The sequence below is a fragment of the Sminthopsis crassicaudata genome, chromosome 5, assembly GCF_048593235.1.
Source record: "Sminthopsis crassicaudata isolate SCR6 chromosome 5, ASM4859323v1, whole genome shotgun sequence".
Lineage (NCBI taxonomy): Eukaryota > Metazoa > Chordata > Mammalia > Dasyuromorphia > Dasyuridae > Sminthopsis > Sminthopsis crassicaudata.
The window spans coordinates 172507305-172533495 of NC_133621.1; the positions used below are offsets into that span (position 1 = coordinate 172507305).

General features: G+C 32.3%; 1 protein-coding gene across 2 annotated transcripts in view; it reads left to right on the forward strand.

Moving 5' to 3' along the window:
• The window catches only part of ITPR2 (inositol 1,4,5-trisphosphate receptor type 2), a 507042-nt gene that overhangs the window by 377587 nt on the left and 103264 nt on the right, over positions 1-26191 (forward strand). For both annotated transcript variants that reach the window (XM_074268787.1, XM_074268789.1), the window contains exons 46-47: positions 20082-20189; positions 23630-23822. In XM_074268787.1, coding sequence (XP_074124888.1) covers positions 20082-20189; positions 23630-23822 — 301 coding nt within the window. The remainder of the gene's footprint in view (positions 1-20081; positions 20190-23629; positions 23823-26191) is intronic.

Sequence of the window (26191 nt, forward strand, 5' to 3'; positions counted from 1 at the left end):
CTCCATCACACCTGTCCCAAGAAATAGTAACAAATAACAGATCAAGATTTATTACATACAAAAGATATTACATATTCAAAGCCCATTATTATGTGATTCTCTATTGATTTATTGATGGAGATGAATGTCCTGCTCTATCTAAGGATAGGGCAGTTGTTGAGAGCACCTGTTTTCCTCAGCATTATAGTATTTATAATTATAATAATAGCTACATTTATATAAACTTTAAGATTTATAAAGCACTTACATATCATTCCCATTTTATAAGAGAAAAATGAATCAAAGAGATTAAATAGTCTGCTTAAGTAGCATTCAAATTTGGAAGTAGTCTCCAAGTCTGGTACTCTACCTACTACACCTTAAAGAACAGTCTGAGAATCTAAACTCTTGAGAAAACTCAGATCTTTTATATATGACTGATAGCCTGATGATTTTTGTAGAACTTAATTTTTTAAACAATTATCATCTTTTAAAAATTATTTTAAAGGATCACAGTAACAATGCCTAATTGAAAATCATTGAGTTCAGAAGTTGCTGTGGAAACTCTTCTCCTCAGACTGACAAAATTCAATCTGTGAAATATATAGCTCCCTTTGTACAGTTTATTAGGGTGGAATGTTACTTGAGCCACAGATAGCATCACTATTTAGATGTATTTATTTATTGTGTTTATGTATTTAGATATATTACTACAGGATAGATGATCCCATGAATAAGCTTTAAAAAGAGCAAATATCACTCATATCCCTTGCTTTCATGTTTACTTGATTCTATTAATAACATCTGTATATCTTACAGTAGGTAAAGTTGATGTGAAATCTGGAAGGTGAAAGGAATCTTAATGTGTTTATTTGTCTAAAGATGATTATGGGTTTCTTAAGGGATTTCATCAAATATTTATTGAGTGCCTGTAATGTTGAAGACACTGTGTGAGGTACTATCATCTTTTTAAAACTTTTGCCAGATCTTGCTGTAACCCAGTATTCTTTTTGTGTTTAGGTAAAGGTCTATTCTCCTGATAATATAACATCTAAGATTTATCAGAAAGCCTTTCTCCATTGCTTGCTTTATATTGCTTTTCCCTACTACCCTACCCCAAAGTAATCCTCAGTAATTCTTATGTTCATAGCCTTCCTGGATTTGCGGCCTTTCATATTAGTTCTTCTCCTTTATCCATTCCAACCAAGCATAAAGACATTTAGGAATTTGATTAAATGGGTATTATTTAGTAGATGTTTTTAGGAAAAAATATATTTTTGTTATTGGAATGAGGATAAAATAAACCTTTCTAATAAAATAAGACTATATTTTAAAAGTGTCTCATTATACTGTGACTTTAAAAAATTTAAACTAGTTCTACATAGAAGTAATAACTCCAGTTATTATTATACAGCACTATAACAAATCTGTATTTTTTAATAATAAGGGAAGCTGATGAAGGTAGTAATAAAATTATTAACATAATCTCCAAGACCATCATTAATTAGAAGAGTTGGCTATATTTTAAAATTTTTTTCTTTTAGTGATTATGTTTATTGCTTGTTAAAAAAAAACAGGGGAAATGACTGAATTAAATTGATATTTATTTGCAGTGTGGTGCTAGATGCAGATCAAGGCCTGTAATTTTATTGATGTGGGGAAATCAGGGTACAGAAAAGCAGCCTTGTGGTACAGATCAGCAGTTTATAGTCCTAGAGAGTTGTCTTGAGCATTGAGACATTAAGTAATTTGCCTGTGATCACCCAAAGTAGGTGCCAGAGGCAGGAATTCAAACTTACACCAAAGCCAATCTTCTATCTCTTATATATATAGTCATTAAATTGACTATACTTTGAGTAAAAACAGAATTGGTAATTAACCAATTCCCCTCTTTCTTTTAAAAAATTTATTTATTTAAAACATAGAATAAGAAAAAAATAGGAAAAAAACATAGAAAAAGGAAAAAAAAAAGTAACATTGTCATGTGTCCAGCAAAATATCTGAGAGAATTCAAAATATATAACAATAAATTTTGATGTCAAGAAAGCGTATATAATAATAGACATTATACTGATTCATTATAGGTTATTCTTTTGTTCTTTGCTATATACTTTTTACTATACTTTTTCTCCCATTTATCCTCCCCTCCCTGCCCCCATCTCTCCTAATCAGGCTATAGTTAAGCAGAAATGTATTTATGTATACATGCATGCACACACATATCTATACATACACACATACATAAACCCACCTATATACATATACACCATGAATATATCTATATACACACACATATATATATACATCCACCTATATATATACCTGCACATATTTTCATATATATATATATATGTATATACACATACATACATCTATCTATATACATACACATATACACATATACATGTAGATATACATAGACATGCATCTAAAACAATATTAATATAGCTCACATATAATGTGCATTTTTCTCTTGATTGAATCTTTGTTTGAGTTTGTGTGAGATCAATGATTACTAACTCTAATTTCCCCCCTAATAAATACTACTCCTGATCCTTTTTATTGTGTTTGTGTGTATCTCTTCTTTCCATACCCAATTAATTCATCTACTTTAGTTTTACTCCTTAATTTGCCTTATTACTTAACCTATTCCCAACCATGTATCTCTTCTCTATCTTCTTCTTCCACCCTTTCCCTTCCTCTTTATCCCATTCCCATCAATATACACACTTGCCTTAAATTTGTTCCATTGCCTTAAATCTATGCACTCCTCTATATTCCACCTTATCCTATTTCCTCCCCCCTTATTTCTTACATTTGTGTATTGTTCCTTATTTACCCCATTCCCAATGTGAGTAGGTTTTCAGAATTCCAGATTTCCTCCTCCATCTAATGCTTCTGTGTTGGTTTTCCTTTGCACCTCATTCATATAGGATAATTACTATTTTTACCTTTTCATAGATGGTTTTAGAATTAGATCAGACTGAGCTCTATTCCAGTCTTTCTTTTGGAGTACTCAGTTACTGATGTCAATCTTAGACATATAGTTTACATTTCCACATATAAAAAATAAAGTTTGTCCTTATTAATCCTTTAATCCTTTCAAATCAGCATTTGATGCTGGCTCTTATATATTCAATTTTCTATTGAGTTCAGATTTGTTTGAGTCAAAATCTTGAAAATTTGTGAGTTTATTGAATGTCCTTTTTCCCCTGCTCAATATTTTTTTTGGAGGCTGGGGTTAAGTGACTTGCCCAGGGTCACACTCCCCTGCTCAATATTATGTTTAATATTGATGGCTAAGAAATTTTTGTCTGTAGGCCTAGTTGTTTTGATTGTCGATATATAATATTACAGTGCCTCTGGTCTTTTGTTATAGTTGCTGATAAATCTTATACAATTCAAGTTGTAAACGCTAGCAAATTTGGATTCATTTTTGTTTTTTTGTTTCTTTTGTTTTTCTTTTTTGTTTCTTGTACAATTTTCTCTTTGATCTGGGAGTTTCAAAATTTAGTAATAATGTTCCTCTGTGCTTTCTTTGTAGGATCTCTTTGAAATAGTGATTGGTGGATTTTTTTGCTATTTCTACTTTCCCCTTTTGGGGCAATTTTCTTTGATTATTTCTTGTATTACTATATCGATGTTCTTTTTTGTTCTCAGCTTTCAGGTAGTCCAATTATTTTTATGTTTTCTCTTCTTGGTCTGTTCTCCAGATCTGTTATATTTTTCTTATGTTTCACATTCTCTCCTATTTTTTTATTCTTTATATTTTGGTTTGTTATTTTTTGGATTCTTATAGCTTCATTGGCTTCTCCTTGTCCAATTCTAATTTTCAAAGAATCATTTTCTTCTTTAAAACTCTGGATCTCCTTTTCTATTTGGTTGACTTCTTGGATGGTTCGTATTTATTAAGACTTCCCTCAATCTCTCTTATTTGATTTTTTTTTTTTTTGGTAAGGCAATTGGAGTTGAGTGACTTGTCCAGGGTCACATAGCTAGTAAGTGTTAAGTGTCTGGATTTGGACTGGATTTGAACTCAGATCCTTCTGACTTCAGGGCCAATATTCCATCCACTGTGCCATCTTGCTGTCCCTTCTCATTTGATTTTTAAAGTCTTTTTTGATTTCTTCTCTAAATTCTTTCTGTACAGGTAGGCATTTAACATTATTCTTTGGAGTAGCAAAGGCTTTTTTTTTTTTTTTTTTTACTTTAATGTCCTCCTCTGAAGATGAATGCTGATGATGTGCTGGTTCCTTCTTTCTCAGGGCCTTGTCTCGGCATAGCTGGGCCTTGTGTTTCTTATAATCAGAGTTTCTCTCAATTTTCCTAGTCTCAGACTCCTGACTTCCCTTGCTGTCCCAAGAAGTAAAGGTTTCTTTGATTTCGGCTGAAGCTACATCTCAGCTAGACCCAAGGGTCCCTGCTGGCTGTTTCTTTGGAGCTAGCCTTGAGGTGCTTGTACTTCACACTGGTTAAACCACAGACTTGGGGTCTTCCTTCTTGGTTATCCAAGGAGTTTCCTGTTCTGCCCCAGTCTTATTTGTTTTTCACCTGTCTAAGTTTGCCCTGAGATGCAATTTTGTTTTGTTTGTAGGAGAGCTCTGGAGAACTTGGAATTTTCTGACCTACTCTACCATCTTCCCAGAATTCTCCATCCTCACTTTCTTTATAGCATTGGTCATTTAATTTCTGATTTGCCAGAAAACATGAAAAACATACCTGACTTCAGAAAAAACAAGTAATGAAAGTTTCCTGCACAGAATTTGTTTCTTTTTCAGTTTTGTTAAACTAAATTTTTTGTGCCTAATCAAGAATCTTATGTAAAAAGGGATGAAATTAGCCTCATCACCTCATTTCCTTTACTTAAAAATCAAATTTTCCTGTAAAACACTGAAATTCATTTGAGCAGTGATTTTCATTGCTTTGGATGAACCAAAATAATTAAACAAATTTATTTTTATTTTTTCTTAATTGAAGTTAAAGTCTGGATAAAGACACGTTGCTGCTCCCAGTTTTCTTTTTCCAAAATAAGATCCTGAAATTGAAAATGCTTTCAAATAGTGAATCTGAAAGTCATCACAGTGCTTTCTCTTTGCTCACCTTTTCCCCTTTTTTATTAGAGTTATTTGTATATTTCACATTGAATTTCCTAGAATAGTTACAATATTAGGAGATGACATAGCTATGAAATAATTGCTATAATTCCAAACATTTTTTGACTTTATAATTTATTTAGAAGCATGAGCAGCATAAAAATAAATGAAGCATTTTTGTGTTGTGTGTAAAATATAGTCCAGTGTAAAACCATTAATACTTCAACTTTGAATTAATATTTTTTCCCAGTTTAAGGCCTCAAGGTGTTTTAGAACTTAAAATCTTACCCACATTTAATTCTCTTTGAGCTAATATCATTGCTTTTTTTGTGGATGGGTAAATTGAGAAATATTAAACAAAGTATGCTCTGCATTCTTTCATAGAAGGTAAATTAAATCCAAAAGTAGCTTCCAGGAATTAAGATCCCTGTTTTCTTCGAAGTTACATAATAAAATAGTGAAACCCAGAATCTTATGATTATATGGTCACTTCAGTAGATTTTTATTATGCATTTTCTGGTAGCAGGATAGGGAGGACACAACATTTATATAATAGGCCCTTGCTCTTAAAGCTTTAGTAGAATAAGACAGATAGTTACAATATAAAATGTTAGGAAGTGTATCAGTGAGTGACAAAACAAAGTGCTATGTGATATCTGAAAAGGGGGAAGGTTTCTCTTAACCAAAGGCATTAGGAAATACATAACTAGAGAAATAGCACGTAGTTATGACATCAGGGGATCTTTTTCAAAATGAAAAACAAAATAAATCATAGAAGCTAAAAGTTAAGGAACCTCCAAGAAGTCTCAGCCAAGTCCAATACAGAGCATGAACAATTTCTATGTGCTCGGTGTGTGGTCCTCCCTGTGAACTGGCACGATTTTATTAAGAACAGGTCAAGCCAGCCTATGCTCATTTCCTTTTTTGATGGTTTAACCAGACTGATAGTGCAGGAAATGCTGCCTACGTGGTTAGTCTGGGTCTGTATTCCCGGGAAGGAACAGATAATCTCATGCTTCTTAAATCTAACTATAGTGCCTACTTTTCCTATACAAACCACTGGTAGTACCCCCAACAAAAAGCCTGAGAGCATTCATGTGCTCATCAGCTGGGCCACCGAAGGCTCAGCTGTGGAAGCTGAGGAACTTCCCGTGGCATCTGTGGGAGAAAAGCAAAACAAAATCAACCCTACCTAACATGACTGCCTGATTCCAGTTGGCCCAGCATTTAATGCGAGGTTGTGCACAGAGGCAAAGAGTCATGGAATTTCTTTCAAATTAGCTAGTCAGGGACAAGCAGACCATTCCATCCTTTTGATATACAAATAATTAAAAACTAGATAATAATACACAATAGGGATTGATAAGGGGCATGTGATAGTCATCCTCAAATAGTTGAAAGTCTGTCATCTGGAAGAATAGTTATTTTTATTGTGTTTGGTCTTGGAAATTAAGATCAGTGGCTTTTTAGCTATTATACACTTATGTAGTACAGTATACAAAGTCAGTTATTCAATATTGCTGCTTGAGGTAAGGTAAAGCTTTCTAGTAATTACAATTGTACATCAATGATCTGATCTATCACCGAATGTCTTTTAACCAAAGCTGAATGGATATTTGCTAGGGATGTTGTTTTGGGATGAGATTCCTGCTTTGCGTGTGCCCAGATGACCTCTTCCAACTCTGAGCTTCTACATTTCATTTTGTTTTTCATTTACAAGAGGCCTACTGCTGTGACAGCCAGATGCTGAGGCAAATAAATGGTTGGCAGGGAATGAATGACTGCAAATGATTGTTGACTGCAGTGCCACAGGCCAAAACCAGTTTGCTCCTATTTCCGGAAGCATTTTTGAAAAATGTTCTCTTCAAACTACTGCATTCTTCTCTGTTGAAGAGAAGTTGCTTACCAGAACATTTGTTTGTCATTTGACTAATGGAACAGCCAGAAGGTTCTCATGTATGCTATTATTCCTTATTTAACCTGGTCTAGGAAAGATAGAGGAGATAGCATTCAAATGCTGGTAGTACCCAGAAAAATTATTGCTTGTCTTCACTCAGAGACCCCATTACAGTTGATTCAGAATCTGTGAAGTGGTATTAAAAATCAGTCTTAAAGAAGCACTGAGTGAGTTATATCCCCTACAGTTTCAGTGATGTTAAAGCCGTTGGATAGTATAGAAAATTTAAGTCATTAATCTGATATTGAATAGATATTTAAGCAGAAACTTGAATTAATATAGCATTAATTTTATGATTTGTTCCTGCCACTGCAGCACCCTCCCATTTTTTCCTCCAGAAAACATTGGTGAACTTTGGAATTCTAGGGCCAACCCGTACTGCTGATTCATAAGAACTAAATATATTTAGCCTGTATCAGATCCAACCATGCTCCCTTAGCCTGGCCATTTTTCTATCTGTATTATAGTATCAAGTTTTTCCCATTCCCTTTTATGCCCCTCCATAGCACTCCTCTTTTCTCATTTCTTCTTTTGTTTCTGAAAAAGCAGGTTTGATCATTTGCCTTGTTATTCTATTGACCATCTGTGTGACTTCCTCAGTCATAATAAACTTCCTAGGCCACTGCTTTACCTTTATGTGTTGTTATATCCTATTAAAATGTGAGCCCTTTGAGGGAATAAACTTCTGCCTTTGCATTTGCATTCCCCACACATATCACAGTGCCTGGCACATAACTCCTTGCAAATACTTATTCATTCATTTGTAGCTTTTCCCCCCTCTGAAATGAACTCCTCTTGTTGTTCTCAATTCTCTCTGAGGAGAAGTCTGTTCATGATTCTTGCAGAGGGGTCCTGGCAATTCAATTGACATACTTGACTGCTTCAATAGTTATATTATCCCTGAAAATTGATCACTTATAAGGAAAGGATTTATTAGTGCTTTGAAGTCATTAGAATATACTTCAGTTATCCATAATGGGGCTTGGCTAAGTTCTTGGCAAATTCTAGGTTCCCTAATTTTAACATTCTCATGCTATCCCTTCTCTCATCTAATTGTTAGTGATACTAGGATTAGCACTCCGAAAGTGGGATTTAGTTTTAAAAATATTTGTTACATACTTGTATTTAGGACATTGTGCTAGATATAGAATATACAAAGTATGAGTAAGACCTGTTTTCATTAAATTTGAGTTTAGTAGAGATGACACATACATATATGTGTGTGCATATATAAATATATATGCACACACATATGTATGTGTATATGTATGTATGTATGTATGTATATATGTATATGGATAGCACATTATATAGAACTCTAGGCCTACACTTAAGACTAATAAGACCTTAGTTCAAATATAGTCTCAGCCTCTTAAATAGCTGTATGACTCTGGACAAATCACTTAACTTCTATTTGCTCGAGTTTCCTGAATTGTAAAATGGGTCAATAACAGCACCTACTTTTCTGGTTGTGAAAATTAAATGAAATACTATTTATAAAGTGCTTAGCACATTGTATGGCACATATTAGATATAGAAATTTTCATTGCCTTCTTGCCCACCAATAATTATAATAGAAAATAATTCACTGTAATAGTATTAAAGAATGATATGATATTTTGGGGAAGGTCACTGCCAACTGGAAAATTAGGAATAACTTAAAGCTTCATAGAGGAGGCTTTTAAGAACGAGGAAGAATTCAGTAGCTAGAGAGCATCTAAGAACATATTAGGATAAGTGTGGAAGCAGGGAAGTGTTTGCGGGACGGTAAGTAGCTAAATTTATCTGGAGCATAGAAAACATGGAAAAGACTAGTATGAAATATGGGTAAAAATACAGAATATTTCCAAGTTGTGAGTAATCTTGAATGCTGAGAAAAAAGTTTGAAATTAACTAAGCAGACAATAGGGAGTTAATAAATAATTTTGAGCAAACATAGTATAACCAGATCTATGAATAAAAAAGGTTATCATGGCAAGCAATAAAGGAGGAATTATAAGAGGAAAAAATGGAAGAAGGAAGGTCTTTTTTTTTATCTGGCAGTGGGTAAAGTATTACCTCTTCTACGGGTAGCAAGAATAAGGAGACTTTTCCAGAGTCCCACAATTAGTAAGTGACTTAGGATATATTTGAACACAAGTCTTCCTAACTTCATGTTAAGTGTTCTATTAACTACACCAGGGCTCCTTGAACTTTTTCCTCTCAAAACCTCTTTGAGAAATTTTTATGTGCTCCTGGGTTTTAAGCATAGAAAATTGGTATACAAATCAAACATTTACTGATAATAAATCATAATTTTGTGATCCCCACATTTAGTTATAAGATTCCATATGAGGTTGCAATCCATAGTTTAAGAACTAGGCAGTATGTTACCTTGCTACTCAATAAAATAGAATGGATAATAACAATATAGGAGATGTTGCAGAGACAGAATTCACAGGACTTCTTAAGTGTTTATGTAATGTAAGGTAAAGGAAAAAATCAAAGATTACCAATATTGTGAAAATGAGAGATTTTCCTTGACAGAAATAGCCAAGTCAGAATAAGAAGTAGAGTTTCGAGTCAGTCAATAAACATTTATTAAGCACCTACTATGTGCCAGGCACTGTAGTGAGGAAATGAATAAACAACTTTTTTAGACATGAATTTGTACAATCAATTAGACATCCAAGTGAACAGATCCTATAAACTTTTTAAGATGTGGGTCTCAATCTCAGAGCTGGAGATCTAAATTTGGAATTTATCTATATAAAGATGATATATAAAATTGTGACAATGAATGAAATTGCCATTGCATTAGAGGTTTAGAAACTCCTTTCACTGTAATTCTCATGAACAACCCTTAGGATTGACTCTTTTAGAACTTATTATAGCTATTTGCAATTTGTCTCATGCTTTTTCAAGTCAGGCATTAATTCAGACCAAAGATGGCAACTCACCAATGGTTTTTTGTTTTTTATCATCAACTCTAGATTTATCCACAGGTGCGAATTTAGGACTACATTTGAAATATGCTCTAAAATCCCAGTAATTAAGAAGAAAATTGAATAATTTGCTAAGAGAAGGCTGGCTCAAATGTTAAAATTGATCTGCTCATCTATATTTGAATAAATCAGCAGATATATCAATTCAAAATTAATTAGTGCTGTCATAAATTCAGATTTGTGTGTTTATATGTGACATAAATATTCACATTCACAAATATATACTATATAACCCGTTAAGTCAAATCTATGATTTTATTGTTATCTGTATTCTTGGTGAAGATGCTCCCTTTGCAAAGAAAGTTGACATCTGCTCTGAATCTTAAGTCTTAGAGAGAGGCTATACAGTATCACAGAGTCAATGTGTCATGGATAGACCTTGAATCCATGTCTGCCTGACTTTGAGATAAGCGCTCTACCCATCATTCCACCTGCCTATATGCAGATTGATACAGACATTGATACTAATGGCTACCTAAAGAGGCGAAGAGAGGTAGCAGATAAAGAGTCAGGAAGATGTGACAAATTTCAGATTTCATCTCTGCCATATATTGACAATTTTACTTTGGTTAGTGAATTAACCTCTCAGTAGCCCTGGTAACTCCTTAAGATTGTAAATTGTAGAGTAGAAGGAGATTGGCATTGCTACAGAAAGATTTGTATTTGTATCCAATACAAAATATTGTATTGGATAATATTCATCATCCAAGACTGATGAAATATCTCCTGTTGTGCATATTATGTATGTGTTATAGATAACATTTTGAAATAGTTTTCTTTTAATATGAATATATAGTCAAAGATATCTTTAGAATTTGCATGTATATACATGCAAGTTTATATGTACATATTTGTGTACATGTTACATACATATATATCAACTTAGTGAACATTTATTAAGAACTTACTGTTACAGCACTGTACTGAACACTAGAAATAAAAATGTGATTAGAAAGAATAACTCTTCATCCTCAAAGAGCTTAGAGATACTCTGAAGGGGGAGAGAGGTTCATAGGGAAAGTCTTGAATCCGCCTCGAGAGAAATGAGGATATGTCCTGAGAGACCACCTTAAATAGAAGTCTTAGGAAGAGATAGATGGCTCAGGGGATTGATGTTGAGCCTGGAGTTAAGGAGAACTGGGTTCAAATGTGACCTTAGATTCTTAAAAGGCAAATTATTTAACTTTTGTCTGCCTTTTTGTCTCATTTCACTTAGTGTCAGTTCATGTAAATCTCTCCAGTTGAGACCAGATCTTTAACTGCTATAGTATGCGGTCTCTGTGGGCATAATATCTAAAAGATATAGAAAGACAATAAAATTAATGTCTTTGAGAAGAAGGGGCATTTCACTTTTGTTTTTGTATTGACTAGCATGGTACACCTCTCGTACAGCAGGCTCTTAATATATGGCTTATTGAATTGGTGTGTTTCTTTGAGGGCAATGCTTTTTCAGTGGACAGAGCCAAGGACTTGGGAGTCAGAATTGATTGTCCCAAGTTTAGACATTTATTTTAGCTGTGTGACCCTAGGCAAGTCACTTAACCATTTGGTGCCCGATTTTCTTCATTTGTGTAATGAGCATAATAAGTTAATGATAATGAATTAACATATACAAAATTATTTGAAAACTTAAAGATGAATGCTATTATTCATATTAATTTCTTGGTTATCTTGCCATTGTTTTCTCTTGCCACTCCTCTTCCTTGTCTGACCACTCTTTTTCAGTCTCCTTTGTGGATCTTCATCCATGTCACACCCTTTAACAACAGATGTCCTTCAAAGTTCTGTCCTGGGCCCTGTTTCTTTTTCTCTTTGCTATCTCACTTGATGATCTTGTTATTCCCATGGATTAGAAGAAGGGAATAAAGGAAAAATATTTATTAAGTATTTGTTATGTGCCAGGCATTTTGCTAATGGTTTTACAAATAATTATCTTATTAGATTTTCATAACAATCCTATGAGGGAGGTGCTATTATGATTCCCATTTTGCAATTGAGGAAACTGAGGTAGGGTTTAAATGTCTTATCCACAGTCAAGCAGCTAATTAGTATCTTTGGCTGTAGCTGATCTTTCTGAATCCAGGCATAGCAGTATATCCACTGTACCACTTAGTTGCCTTTATTAAATTATCATCTCTACATAGATGGATTCTTATTACTATTTATCTAGCTTTAATCTCTACTTTGATCTTCATTCTCACATTTTTATCTGTTGTACATCTAAAACTGGATATTCCATAAACATATTAAATTCAACATGTCCAAAACAGAAATGTCTTTTCCTTTAAACTTCCCTCTTCTGATTTTCCATTTTATTACTAAGAGCATTGCTATATTCCCAGCTCTCCAAGCTTGAAACACATGTGTTATTCTAGTTTGCTCACTTTTACCCCACTGTATCCAATTTGTTGTCAAGTCCTGTTAATTCTGCATTTGTAAAACCTCTCTTCTGAAATAGCCATCACCACAGTGCAGGCTCTCATCATCTTATATTAGGGATATTGTAATGGCCTTCTGATTGAACTACCTGTCCTAAGTTTTTCACTTCTCCAGTCTACCTTCCCCTCATTTGGCTAAAGTAATCATCCTAAATGTATAACTGACCCTGACATACCATATACTCCATATATTTCAGTGTATCTCCAATATCTCTAGAATCAACTGTTAAAACCTGGCCTCTTCCCACCTAACTCTTTTTACACCATGCTAATGTCTGCATACGCTATTATCTTCCATAAGATAACGAATTTCCTGACTCTATACTTTTTAACAGAATCCTCTCCCTTTTAATATCTTTATCTCCTGGCTTCCTTGGCTACTTTCAAATCTCAGCTAAAATTCTACCTTCTGCAAGAAGCCTTGACTTGTACCCTTCATCATTATTGCCTTTCCTTCGAGATTACCTCCGATTTATCTGAATAAATATTTATCTGTAAAAGGCGAAAAATTTATTCGATCTGAAGAGAAACCAGAGTATTCTTTATCTATATACATATATTCATGCAAACTTTGTGTGTGTGTGTGTGTGTGTGTGTGTGTATATGTGTAAGTGTGTGTGTGTGTGTGTGTTGCTTCCCTCATTAAATTATGAGTCTTTACCTTGAAGGCAAGGACTGTTTTTGCCTTTCTTTTTTTTTTCCAGACCTTTTCACAGTGAGTAGCATATAATAATGTTTCAATAAATTCTCACTGATTCAGTTTTGCTTATTTATAATACAGATTATAATGATAATAATCGTGGAGATGACAAGATTTTCCAACATTTAGAATTTTTCCATAAATTTCTTAATTTTAACATACATTGTATTCTTAGTTCAGTCTCTCATTACTGCTAAAATTGATTTTTGAAACTTTTTGTTGGTTAGTCTTCTAGATCATGTCTTGAAGTGAGTGCCATTAATTCCAAGTACAGTTATTAGGGTCATTTTAAGTAATAGGGTTAGGTTTCATAGGATGCCTATCATTGAGTATCTTCATTAATTGCTTGTCAGTTTTTAATTAAGGTTTAAATTGAATTTCTCACTCTGACCACTCTCCATAGACATGCCATTTTTGCATTGCTATAACTTCCCAAATAATTTCAACTTTGAATTGCAAAGAGGAGACTGGTAATAGTGCTATTACTTTCTTTAAGTATTGCTATTATGTAATTTTTTTACATAGTATAGTGTAAAGAAGGATAAATGGCAATTTACAGGTGAACAGTATGCCTGCATCAAAGATTCCTCCTTTAGTAACCGTATTTTTTTTTCTTTAGTATAAAAGAACTAGATCATTCTAGTTGAAATATCCTATGTAGAAATATACTCTTTAAAGTTTTAAACATTATATGATATCTAACATATATGCGTATCTTGATTGCTGAAAATTGTGCTGTGTAGAAACGAGTTAGAATATGGAAGCAATTAGTTTGATACTCAGTCCTCTGATTTCAAAATCCCTAAGGAACAAAGTTGTTTTGCAGTTCATCTATAAGATACCAATTTTGTTTATACTTTTGCTTACAAAGTTGTGAGAAATATTAATTTCTCAATGGTAATTGTATTCTTTTCATTACCTGACCATACTTCTTTGATTTGTTCCCCTTTCAAAGAGCCAGAAAGAAGAAAAAGGCTCTAAATTAAATGACTTGACCAAAGTCATATGTACACAAATATAAACATTGAAGTGATTTTTGTCAAAATGATACATTTGCTACAAGATAATGAGACTAATCTGAATGTCATCACAATTTTCTTTTTAAACCAGTGTGGTCTCCATCAGCTTTAGAAGGCTATGAATATATTTTGAGAGAGTATGGAATAAGGGATAGAGAATATCAGACACAAAAAAAGCTATGTATTATTTTGAGAGATAGCATGGAAAATGAATAGAAAGCCTCAGATACAAGCAAACGTGGGTTTAGTTCTTACTCTGACAAATACTGACTCTTACCATGAGCCTTAACTTCTCAGAATTTCAGAAAACTAAGACCATATTATGGAACAATGGCTAATTTCCTTTGGTAGAGGGTTTTCTCATGGGCAGTTCTCTGTGTTAATGAAATCAATATTATAACAACAACAACAAACTAATGCATATTTCAATTATACTATTATTATTCAAAACATTTTGAAATATATCTTTTGAAATTAAATACTATTTGCATAGGTGAAGAGAACAGAATTAAGAGAATAACAAAAATGATAACTATGATAATTTTTTAAAAAAAGCATTAAAAGGCTTCTGAACTTAGGTTAAATACAATGACTAGCCCCCCCCCCTTTTTTTTTAAAGAAGATATGAGGAAACATCCTTTCCTCTTCTTGCTAAAGAAGTGGCAGACTTTGGGTACAAAATGTCACAGGCACAATCTGTGTTTTCATAAATAAAGATTCTGGAGAGTAATAGTTAGGAAGTAACTATTTCTAAACAAATTCTAAAGTCCTCAATAATATTTAAAATAAAACTTTGTACTTATTCTTTTGAATGTCTTCAGGAGTGCTTCTATTGAGAGTTTCTTATTTATAAGATATAATTCTAGGAACTATAGTTCTATAGTTCAGAGAAAAGCAAAATAGAAAGCAACTCCCTTGCACTCAAGGAGTTTGTATTCTGCTGGAGGAATATAATATGTACACATATGTAATATATGATAATTGGAGGGAAAATAGCACTTAACAACTGGGATGATCAGTAAAGGATATGGCACTTGAGCTGAACTGTGAAAGATGCTAGAGATTGTAAGAGGCAGAGGGGAGGGTGAAGTCCAGTCAGACATGAAGTTAGAGTTCTGGGCAAAGGCACAGAGGAAAGAGATGGCAGCCAAGTTCAGGATGAGCAAGTAAGTCAGTTTAGCTGGAATGTAGCATATGAAAGCAGGTGATGTGCAATGCTCCAGAAGCTAAAGGCTGCATCCACCTGGAAAGGACTTCAAATGTTAGCCTGAAAAATCTATATTTTATCCTAGAGAAATTCTTGTTAACATAGGCCTATTAACTTATAAGAATATTTTAGTTGTATTTCAATATAATAAATTTCCTTTGTAATCTTCTTTATTTTATGCACTTAATGACATTATTTGAAAAGGAACCTACAGGCTTCACCAGATTCCCAAAGGGATCCATGATACAAAAAAATGTTTAGAACCTCCATTTTAGAGGTAATAGGAAACCATTGAATGTTCCGTGTAATGGAATGGCACTTTTCATTAGCATGAAGCTATTTGTTTCCCTTGGAATTCTCTGTGCATTACCGCTTTGTTCCTGATTCATTTTGCAAGTACTTTCTACAGTGTGCTCTAGCTGATCAAGTTTGAGGAAGGAAGAGAAAATAACATTTACCCAACACACAAAGTTGTATTTACTAGCTATCAACTGCTTAGGCATCTATATCTTTGTGAATATGTATGTGTATAAAATACATTAGGTACTGAACATTACACATAATAATAAACATTTAACAAGTATCTCTACATAGCAATTCATGTAAAATATGTAGCATGTGTGTATATATATGTATATATTTATATATCCATACGTAGGTATATATTGTATTTATCCCTATATATAGGTATATATATATATATATATACACATATGCATTTATATGTACACATGTACATAAATAAACATTCATTTAAAACAGCTACAGAGTAGTTACACATATAATATGCACATGACTAGATCAAACTTGCTTTAGAGAGACTGTGGCAGTTATGTAGAGGATGAATCAGAGGATAGGAGAGATTGGAATATTTCAACAAAATCTTTATTCATTGAACATCTTTATTATCTTTTATTCAAACACAATTCACATTCGTATCTTTATCTTTAACTTTCCCCCCTAACTTTCATATCCAGTCTTATTGTTATACTCTTATTTATATAGGCAATACCCTAGGTTAGGCCCTCATCAACTTTCATTTGGGATATAGGAGATAGTCTCCTAATTGATCTCACTTTTAGTCTCTCCCTTCTACAATATTTCTTCACAGCCATATTCATCTTCCAAAAAATGTCTGATCATATAAACACAGATATGCATGTATATGTGTGTGTGTATATATATATGTGTGTGTATATATATGTGTGTGTGTATATATATATGTGTGTGTATATATATGTGTGTGTGTGTGTGTATATATATATATATATATATATATATATATAAAACCTTCCCATTAGTTTGCATGTCATATTATTGACTTTTTTTTTCCTGAGGCTGGGGTTAAGTGACTTGCCCCAGGGTCACACAGCTAGGAAGTGTTAAGTGTCTGAGACCAGATTTGAACTTGGGTCCTCCTGAATTCAAGGCTGGTGTTCTATCCACTGAACCACCTAGCTGCCCCCTATTATTGACTTTTATTGAGTTTTCATATATACAATATATATATTCACATGTATTATTATATAATTACATGTCTAGCATCTACCGTGCATAATTCTCAATTGTGTATTTTGAATTATGTACCCACACATATACAGATCCATGGGCAGTTGATAATTAGTAAATAAAATTGTATATTTTGGGTAAAAGTCATCTTTCTCTCCTTTTCTAACTCTTTACAACTACAGCATATAGTAGAGAAAGCTTGCACAGTATAACAGAGACTGTACAAATGTATAGAAAGGAAAAATAAGTAGGGCTACTCAAGTGGAAAATGTTCTTTAAAAATAAGCACTTTTCCATCTTCATCAAGGTCAAATACCCTATGTAGATCATTGGCAAGCAAATCTTAATACTGTTGATCTACTTTGGCTATTTGCCTCTGCTCACTTAAAGCAAGTTATAATTAGGAAATGTTTGTTATTGGTTTTCGCACTAGAATATTTCAGATAGCTATTAGGTAATATTTAGTACTTTAAAATTTCCAATTCACTTTAATATTATTTCAATTAATCCTCAAAAATAGCCCTGTGAAAAAGACACTATTATAATCTACATTTTACAATAAGTAAGAAGATTACCTACTCAGGGTCACCTGGCTTTCCTAAGTCCCTCAAAACTAGAGAATTTCTCATTCCTAATTTGGGAGGCTTTTCTCATTATCTTTCCTGATGCCTCATTTTTATGCTTTTTTGAAAGAGAAAAAATGCTTAGTAGGGGATCCTATTTCTATTTATCTGTGAATTGTTAAAGATCAGAGAGCTATCTGGGTTTATAATCTTAGGAGCTAGTAACACTTTGGAGAAGAAATTATCTCTCAAAAGAGTTAAACCCAGATTAGGAAAGGCAGCAAGAATTTTGGCTGATAGGGTAGCTCAGAGAGGTCCCCTGTCTACTTCAGCAGTACTACCCCATTAAAAGAAATAAGTACCATTACTTTTTTCCTTTTTTTCCAGTGAAAAAAATAAATATACTTTCATTAAGATGAAAGACTCATTTATTCAAATTTGTTGGTTTTTAAGATCTCATTTTTGCATATTTCAGATGTGCATATTTTGTTTTATATAAAAACATGATATGATGAGTTGGTAAAAGTGCAATTTTTGTTATTCATCCATTCTTCAGTCATGTCTAACTCTTTGTGACCCCATTTGGAATTTTCTTCAAAAAGCTATTTCTTTCACCTCTTTTTGCAGCTGAAGAAACTGAGGGAACAGGGTTAAGATCACACAACTAGTTAAGTATTTGAGGCTAAATTTGAACTCAGAAAGAGGTCTTCCTAACATCAAGCCCAGTACTCTTATCTATTGTGCTACCTAACTTCCCCAGTAAAAACAATCACAAAAAGCATGATATGATGAGTTTATTAGCATTGTAATTTACGTCAAACCTCAAGAACTATATGGATACATGTATAAATTGGAAAGTTAATTTGAAAATATAACCTGAAAAATATAGTTCATCATCCTGTGATCCTCTTCCTGGGAATATATTTGAAAGAGATCTAATACAGGAATAAAGATTCAATAAAGTATTTACCAAAATATTAATAGAAAAGAACTGGAAACAAATATGAGAATGGCTAAATGAATTGTGGTATATTAATGTAATGGTATATGGATGTAAGGGAATATTATTGTTCAATACAAAATAGAGAAAAAAGAATTAAAAACTTTGGAAAGCTTTCTATGAGGCAAAAAGAAATAGCAGAACCAAGAGAACAGTGTTACCATAATTGTAACACTGTGAATAAAAATATTATGAAAAATGAGCCAAAAAAGAAAAGATTGCTAATACTAGTAGCTGAAAAAAATTGGTAAAGATACTGGAAAACATATAATGAAATGTTTATATATTTCATGATCACATTAAGAGTTTAAGTGTAGCTGTTTTATAATTTGTTGACTTTTTTCAGGAAGAAATAGGTTGCTAGAGATAGTAATCATACACTAAGGCAACAAATTTTTTTAAAAAGAATATGCTTCATAAATTGGGAAAAGATTTTTGCATTCAAAGGTTCTGATAAAGGCCTCATTTCTAAAATATATAGATAATCAAATCAAATTTATAAGAAATTGAGCCATTCTCCAATTGATAAATGGTCAAAAGGTATGAACAGATAATTTTCAGATGAAGAAATTGAAACTATTTCTAGTCATATGAAAAGGTGCTCCAAATCACTATTGATCAGAGAAATGCAAATTAAGACAACTCTGAGATACCACTACACACCTCTCAGATTGGCTAAGATGACAGGAAAAAATGATGATGAATGTTGGAGGGTATGTGGGAAAATTGGGACACTAATACATTGTTGGTAGAACTGTGAATGGATCCAACCATTCTGGAGAGCAATTTGGAACTATGCTCAAAAAGTTATCAAATTGTGCATACCTTTGGATCCAGCAGTGTTACTACTGGGCTTATATCCCAAAGAGATCTTAAAGGCCGGAAAGGGACCTGTGTGTGCCAAAATATTTGTGGCAGCCCTTTTTGTAATGGCTTAATAGTGGAAAATGAATGGATGTCCATCAATTGGAGAATGGTTGGGAAAATTATGGTATATGAATGTTACGGAATATTATTGTTCTGTAAGAAATGACCAGCAGAATGATTTTAGAGAGGCTTGAAGAGACTTACATGAACTGATGCTGAGTGAAATGAGCAGAACCAGGAGATCATTATACACGGCAACAACAAGATTATATGATGATCAATTCTGATGGACTTGGCATCTCAACAATGAGATGATTCAAACCAGTTCCAATTGTTCAGTGATAGAGAGTCATCTACACCCAGAAAGAGGACTATAGAAACTGAGTGTGGACCACAACATAGCATTTTCACTCTTTGTTATTGTTTACTTGCATTTTTGTTTTCCTTCACAGGTTTTTTTTTTCTTTCTAGATCTGATTTTTCTTGTGCAGCAAGATAACTGTATAATTATGAATACATATATTGGATTTAACATATATTTTAACGTATTTAACATGTATGAACTACCTGCCATCTGGGGGAGGAGGTGGGGAGGAGGGAAAAATTTGGAAAAGAAGGTTTTGCAAGGGTCAGTGCTGAAAAATTACACATGCATATGTTTTGTAAATAAAAAACTATAATAAAATAAATTTTTAAAAAAGATGCTTCAACAATTACCACTGTAAGTCTGAAGAAGTAAACTTACTCTTTTTCATTTTTTTCTAGCTGGCTCGCCATAATAAAGCATTACAGCAGATGCTTAAACCAGGGTCTGATCCAGAGGAAGGAGATGAAGCTTTGAAATATTATGCTAACCATACAGCGCAAATTGAAGTAATGTATTATTGTTTATTGGATAAGGATAACTGCGATATGTACAATTTTATTTTTAATTGTAGTCAAATATTTCTAGGAAAATTAGACAGAATTTAGTGATTTAGCTTGTTATGCCTATATTAGAAAAGTCTATGGGATTGATATATGGGAAGTAGGAATACAGACTTCTAAAAGCAAAGATTTTTTTTTCCTAGCCCTTAATGTTATAAACTAGAAAAGTGATGGCAGAGCAATAATATTTAAAAGAATCATTATAAACATTAATTAAAGTGATTCCTTTTTTAATTGCAAAAAGCTTGTTAAATTAAAATTTGAGGATTTTACAAATAAATATTTAAGGTGAGCAAAACAGAGAAAGACCAACAATATTTCTAGATAGTGTCATGAACTTGGGCCAACTGAACCATTTCAGTGTTCAATATCCAATATCCAGGCTTACCTTACCCTATCTTCATGTTGTCAGACATTTAAAGGTGGAAGTAAAGAAGGTATGAAGTCAATACAATATAAGATGTACTGTGAGAAACATGATTTTAAAGTTACTAAGCTATCATTTTGATATCAGTTAGCAAAGTTAATTAGACAAAAGTGAAGAGAGCAATGGTTATTTGTTATTCTTAATTTATATCCATACATTTATTCATTTCAGTGCTTATTTTTGTGTGCATGATATGAGGCATTGTAATTTGTAGGATTAAGATATAAATGGTGCCTTAGAGATCATTTTGAACAACCCACTTATTTGACAAATGAAGAAACTAAGATACATCTGTGAAAGGTAAATTGCCTTCAGGTCAAAGGGAGAACTAATAATGCTTGAATTTGAAACCAAGCGTCCTAACTCCCAAAGCAGTGCTTTTTTCACATGAATTTTCCAAAGATGAAAAAGAATCATTTACTTCTCCTTATTATCCATGTAGTAAATGCCTTTTTTTTTTTTTTTTTTTTTTTTTTTTTTAGGAGGAGGGCGGGTATACTTGGGATCACTTATTTTTTGGTAGCAAAGTTCTAGGAAAAGAGGAATAGCTTGCCTTTCTTCCTGGAAGCAAGACAATTGGAATTTAGAATATCTTTTTCATTGAAAAAGTCCAAGATTCAGAGCTTTTTGAAAAATAAGAACGTTTTGCATTCCAGATCCCCCCCCCAAAAAAAACGAAAAATGTTTCCATTTTGACTTGCAAAAAGAGAAAGTTTTATCTTCATCAAAAAAAAAATATTCAGTTATCCATATGCCATATCCCAAATGCTAAGATTCACACATTTTCAGACTTAGAATACTAGGGATCTTCTAGTCCAATGTATAATACTTTCTTAACTAATTTTCACACCTTTGGAAATAGTATTTATCTAAACTATCTAAAGGAAAATTATTCTGAATCAATGAAATATAGTCTTTTAACTACAGATGATAGAATCTTAGTATCTATATTTAACTTTTTCATTTGAAAGAAACTGGCAACTCAGTACAATTACTGACTCTATTTTCCAAACTATTTTTCCAGAGCTTGATTGCTTTCAATGATGAGGAATTCCCTATTTGAAGCATTTCATTTTGGGGCCACTATAATTATTAGAAAATTATTTATGCTGAGCAGAAACTTGCTTCCCTGAAACTGTTCTTCATTGATCTATATGAAAATTAATATACAATGTTTACTCCCATTATAGCCCTTTAAATATTGGAAACTTATGAATATTTTCTCCCTTTATCATGAGCTTATGCTAAACACCTTCACTAAACAACCATTACTTATGATAAAATTTTCAGACTTTTCCCTCATTCTGGTCTCTTGCTCCCTTATGTTCTCTAGTTTGTTAATATATTGTGATACAAATCCCATTAAGAGAATATAACATTCCAGACATTATAGGCATAATGGATTCATTATTTCTTGTGAAATTATTCAGTTCTGTTTTATTGATGCAGACTAAGATTGTGATAGTCATATAGCAAAAGCAGAGCTTGTAATCAACTAAAATCCTAAAATCTTTTTCGCATGAATTGATATCAAATAAACTATCTTCAATTCTGTGTTTGAACAATTAAATTTTTTAAAAAATTAAACTTGAAACTTTGCATTTATCTCTGTCAAATTTTTGTTTTTGGTCCAACATTCTAGCCTTTCAAAAGTTCTTCTGTAATACACGAAAACATCCCTTCCCCTTTAAAAGGATGAAGAATGACCCTGAAATATTGTTATCACCAAAATGTCTACATGTACATTTCAAGAGCTTTAGCTTGGTCTCTGCCTGAATGATCTGATTCCCACTTAGGGAAGTCAAGAGTAATAAGGTCATAGTTTACATATGTGTGTCTGAATTTATGCTATGCAAAGAATACAACAATATATGAATTTCTTTAAATAATGAGAGATATAATACATGTCTTAGAAACTCATAACACACCATATAAATTATCTTATTTATTTCATACCATTCTTTTTTAAGGAAGATTGGAATATTTGTTTCTTACCTTCTTATTAGACTGTAAACTCATTTCTTATCTAAATGTTTTATTTTACCTAGTTCCTTGAATCTACATACATACATATATATGTATGCTTATATATATATATATATAAGGTCACTGCCATCAAAGACAACAAACTAATAGGAATGATCAGACTAATATGAAAATAAATTTAATATAAAATCAAATTTCAATGCTATAATATCTGGAAAGCCATATTTATTTATTGGAATACTACATCAAAACACAATTTTTAATTAAATCCAAAAATTTTTCTATTTTGATCTTTTGGGTAGAATTCTTCATTGATTAGTATAAGCCACACTTTGAAAAAAGTTTTTATGTTAAGAGTACTTAACAAGTGTTTTTTTGGAGTATACTATTGAAACAAAATTCCAATTCTTTTTCTTTTCTTTTCTTTTTCTTTTTTCTTTTGCAATCTGTAGAATTCATCTAGAGACTATAGTAAATATATACGAGAATTGGAGGCTAACTACATAGTTCTAAATATAAAAATATGAAAATTCATAATGTAAAATATCCAAATTTTCCAAGTATAGTAGAGGCATCATAAAGTTTCCTCTTTCCCAAAAGTTATCAGGATTCTATCAAGAATTCTCAGTGAAATTATTGTTGGATGTTTAACTTGTTGAAAATCTTCAACTGTCTCTTTTTTCTAAACATCATTCTGTTTCCTCCTAATCTTTTGTTTTTAAAGAAGTCCTTTTAATACATTGAGTCAGAAACTGTAACTATGGGTTTGTCAAAACAACTTTAATTCAAAAAGATAAAAAGTATTAATTCTTATTATTTTTGGGAAAGCATTAAACATCAGGCACATATTTCATTTAAATGAATTCTTCAGTTTCATATTCTATATCATATATATACTCATGCTAAAAGAAAAAAAAGTAGACTTAGATTCAAATGCTTAGAAATCTAAGGATACCACAAATTTATATTTCAGATTGTTCGTCATGATAGAACTATGGAACAGATTGTTTTCCCTGTTCCAAATATATGTGAATATCTTACTCGAGAATCCAAAAGTCGTGTTTTCAACATGACTGAAAGGGATGAACAAGGAAGCAAAGTGAATGACTTTTTCCAACAGACAGAAGATCTTTACAATGAAATGAAATGGCAGAAAAAAATCAGGAGTGAGTATTTTAATTAATAAAATGAAATTATTATGCTGCATGTATGAGACAAGAATAAATTTAACTGTATTTCATGGCAACAGTCCTCTTTTTATATTGTATTTTTTATGTCTGATATTATATGCTTAAGATTGTAAACTGAGCCTATTTCTCAGACACCCGCTACTTATTGCAGGGAAAAAAGAGAAAAAAAAACATGTGAAATTAATTAGATAGCCTTTTGGTTGTAATCCTCTAGTTTTGTAAATATTATGTATTGCAAAGTAGCAGCTGTCCATTTCATTGTTAAATAGAAAGATGAACAGCTGCATAGCTGATGTTCACTGAATAGACCTTGAATGGTTATTAACAAATTGTGAAGAGAATATAGGAAAATAGCAAGTACACTTTTTTCCTACTGTCTTATGATTGAGATTTTCTAAATTTTTTGTGTCTTACCAAGTCACACAAATCTTAAAAGATGATGCTTGCCGTTAGATAAAATGAAATAGCTGCTTTATTGATTATAAAACTTACTTTACTACTTATATAAGTCTATAATGTCATGAATTTGGGTTTTCCCTTCACTGGTGTAGATCAGAACTCATCCATGCCTTTTTACCTTGTTTAATTTACATCCCTGCCTTTCTACCGATCCTCCACAGAAAATCTACAAAATCTGTAAAACTTAGAGTATAAATATTGAATTTTCTTACCTAACATCCATTAATGACATCTGAGATATAAAGGAATATCCTGGCTCACAAAACTGAACATTTCTTTTTCCAGGATATGGAACATATTTGTCTTATGGCCTTATGATTTGGGACATCAAAGAATAAAAGGATGCTATCTTTTTCTGATCTTTTGGAAGTTACTTCTAAGTTGGAAAGAATCTTAGGTTCTAATAGTGTTTTGTTACAGCAAGTATTTTCTAACTTTTTCTAGCTAGTGGTATCATTCTTTTTGCTCAGAATATTTTAAAACTATAATAAGCTCATAACTTTACAATTGACTTCATTGATGATTTTTTAAATCACAGAGACTTTTAAGGTATTAGTTGGAAGGATCCTGGAAATTTTGATTTGAAAAAGTATCATGTGGAAAGAAATATATAAATTCAAAGAATATCAGAAATTCTGGATTTCATTGGCAATTAAAAGCAAAATTTTAAGAATTCAAAATATACAAAAGGCCTTGAGAAATATACAAAATATAAAGAAATCATAGTTAAGAAAGAATTCTCTGAAGGAAAATAATAGAATTTTGGGGGTTATCTTTATGACTGCAAAAAATCCAGCACAAAAAATTAAGTTGGCTCAAACATTAAACAGATGCATACATATTCTCAACATATTAAGAGCTGAACTGTTAAATCAAGGGCAGTACTGAAACTTTTGGTTATCTGGCAAACTAGAAAGTGGTGAAACTGGATAAGATGCATTAATATTGGTACAAACTCCTCTTCACAGTGGGGCATGAATTGATTCCATGGCACTTTGCCAGCTTCTCTTCAGATGTCAGCCTAATCCTATCTTTTTTAACTGAAGACATGACATATTTATTCCCAAAGGATGAAAATGCCAGTGGCCTTTCTGAATAGATTGATGGAAAGATAGACAGATAGATAGAGAGATAGATGATAGATAGATACATAATCTATTAAGTGCTTATAAACACCAGGCCTTGTGCTAAGCACTAGAGTGACTTACTTAGACTCAGACAACTAGACTGGATTTAAATTCAGATATTCCTGACTCTCAGCCTAGTGCTCTATTCATGGTGCCACCCAACTGCCTGCAAGATAAAGTAAAGGTGTTCTCAGGGCCAAAATAGTCCTAGAAGGAGAATGCGATGTTCTAATAGATTGATAGCTAGAGATTAAGTGGTATTATTGGAGTTATTGGCTAGGAAATGAAGTGGAGACATGCTTTGGACTTGAGAGGTCACTTATAAAGACCAAGATGATTGGATTTTTATAAATAATAAAAAGTCTATGCTAGTATTACATTAAAAATCTACAAATACATTTTAAAAATTGGCCAAGGAACAAAATAATTGTGTGCCAAAAATTCCCAGGGCATATCAAAAGCAACTTATTATCATTTCTATAATTATTGATTAAACTGTCCAAAAGCACTATAACATATATAGTACCATTGTTTATTTTTATAAAGTCTTTGTCTCAAGTCTATACTAGTTTTATTTATATATGGCAAATATATGAAGAGTGGGAATGTTAGAGTACTTGGCCATAGAAAACTGTTTTCTATTTAAAACATGCCACCAATACAATAATATCAAGACAATTCGTATTAAATTTGGCATTTTTCAGGGAGATAATTTTTTTTATAATTTTTTATTATATATATATTTTTATAATATTATCC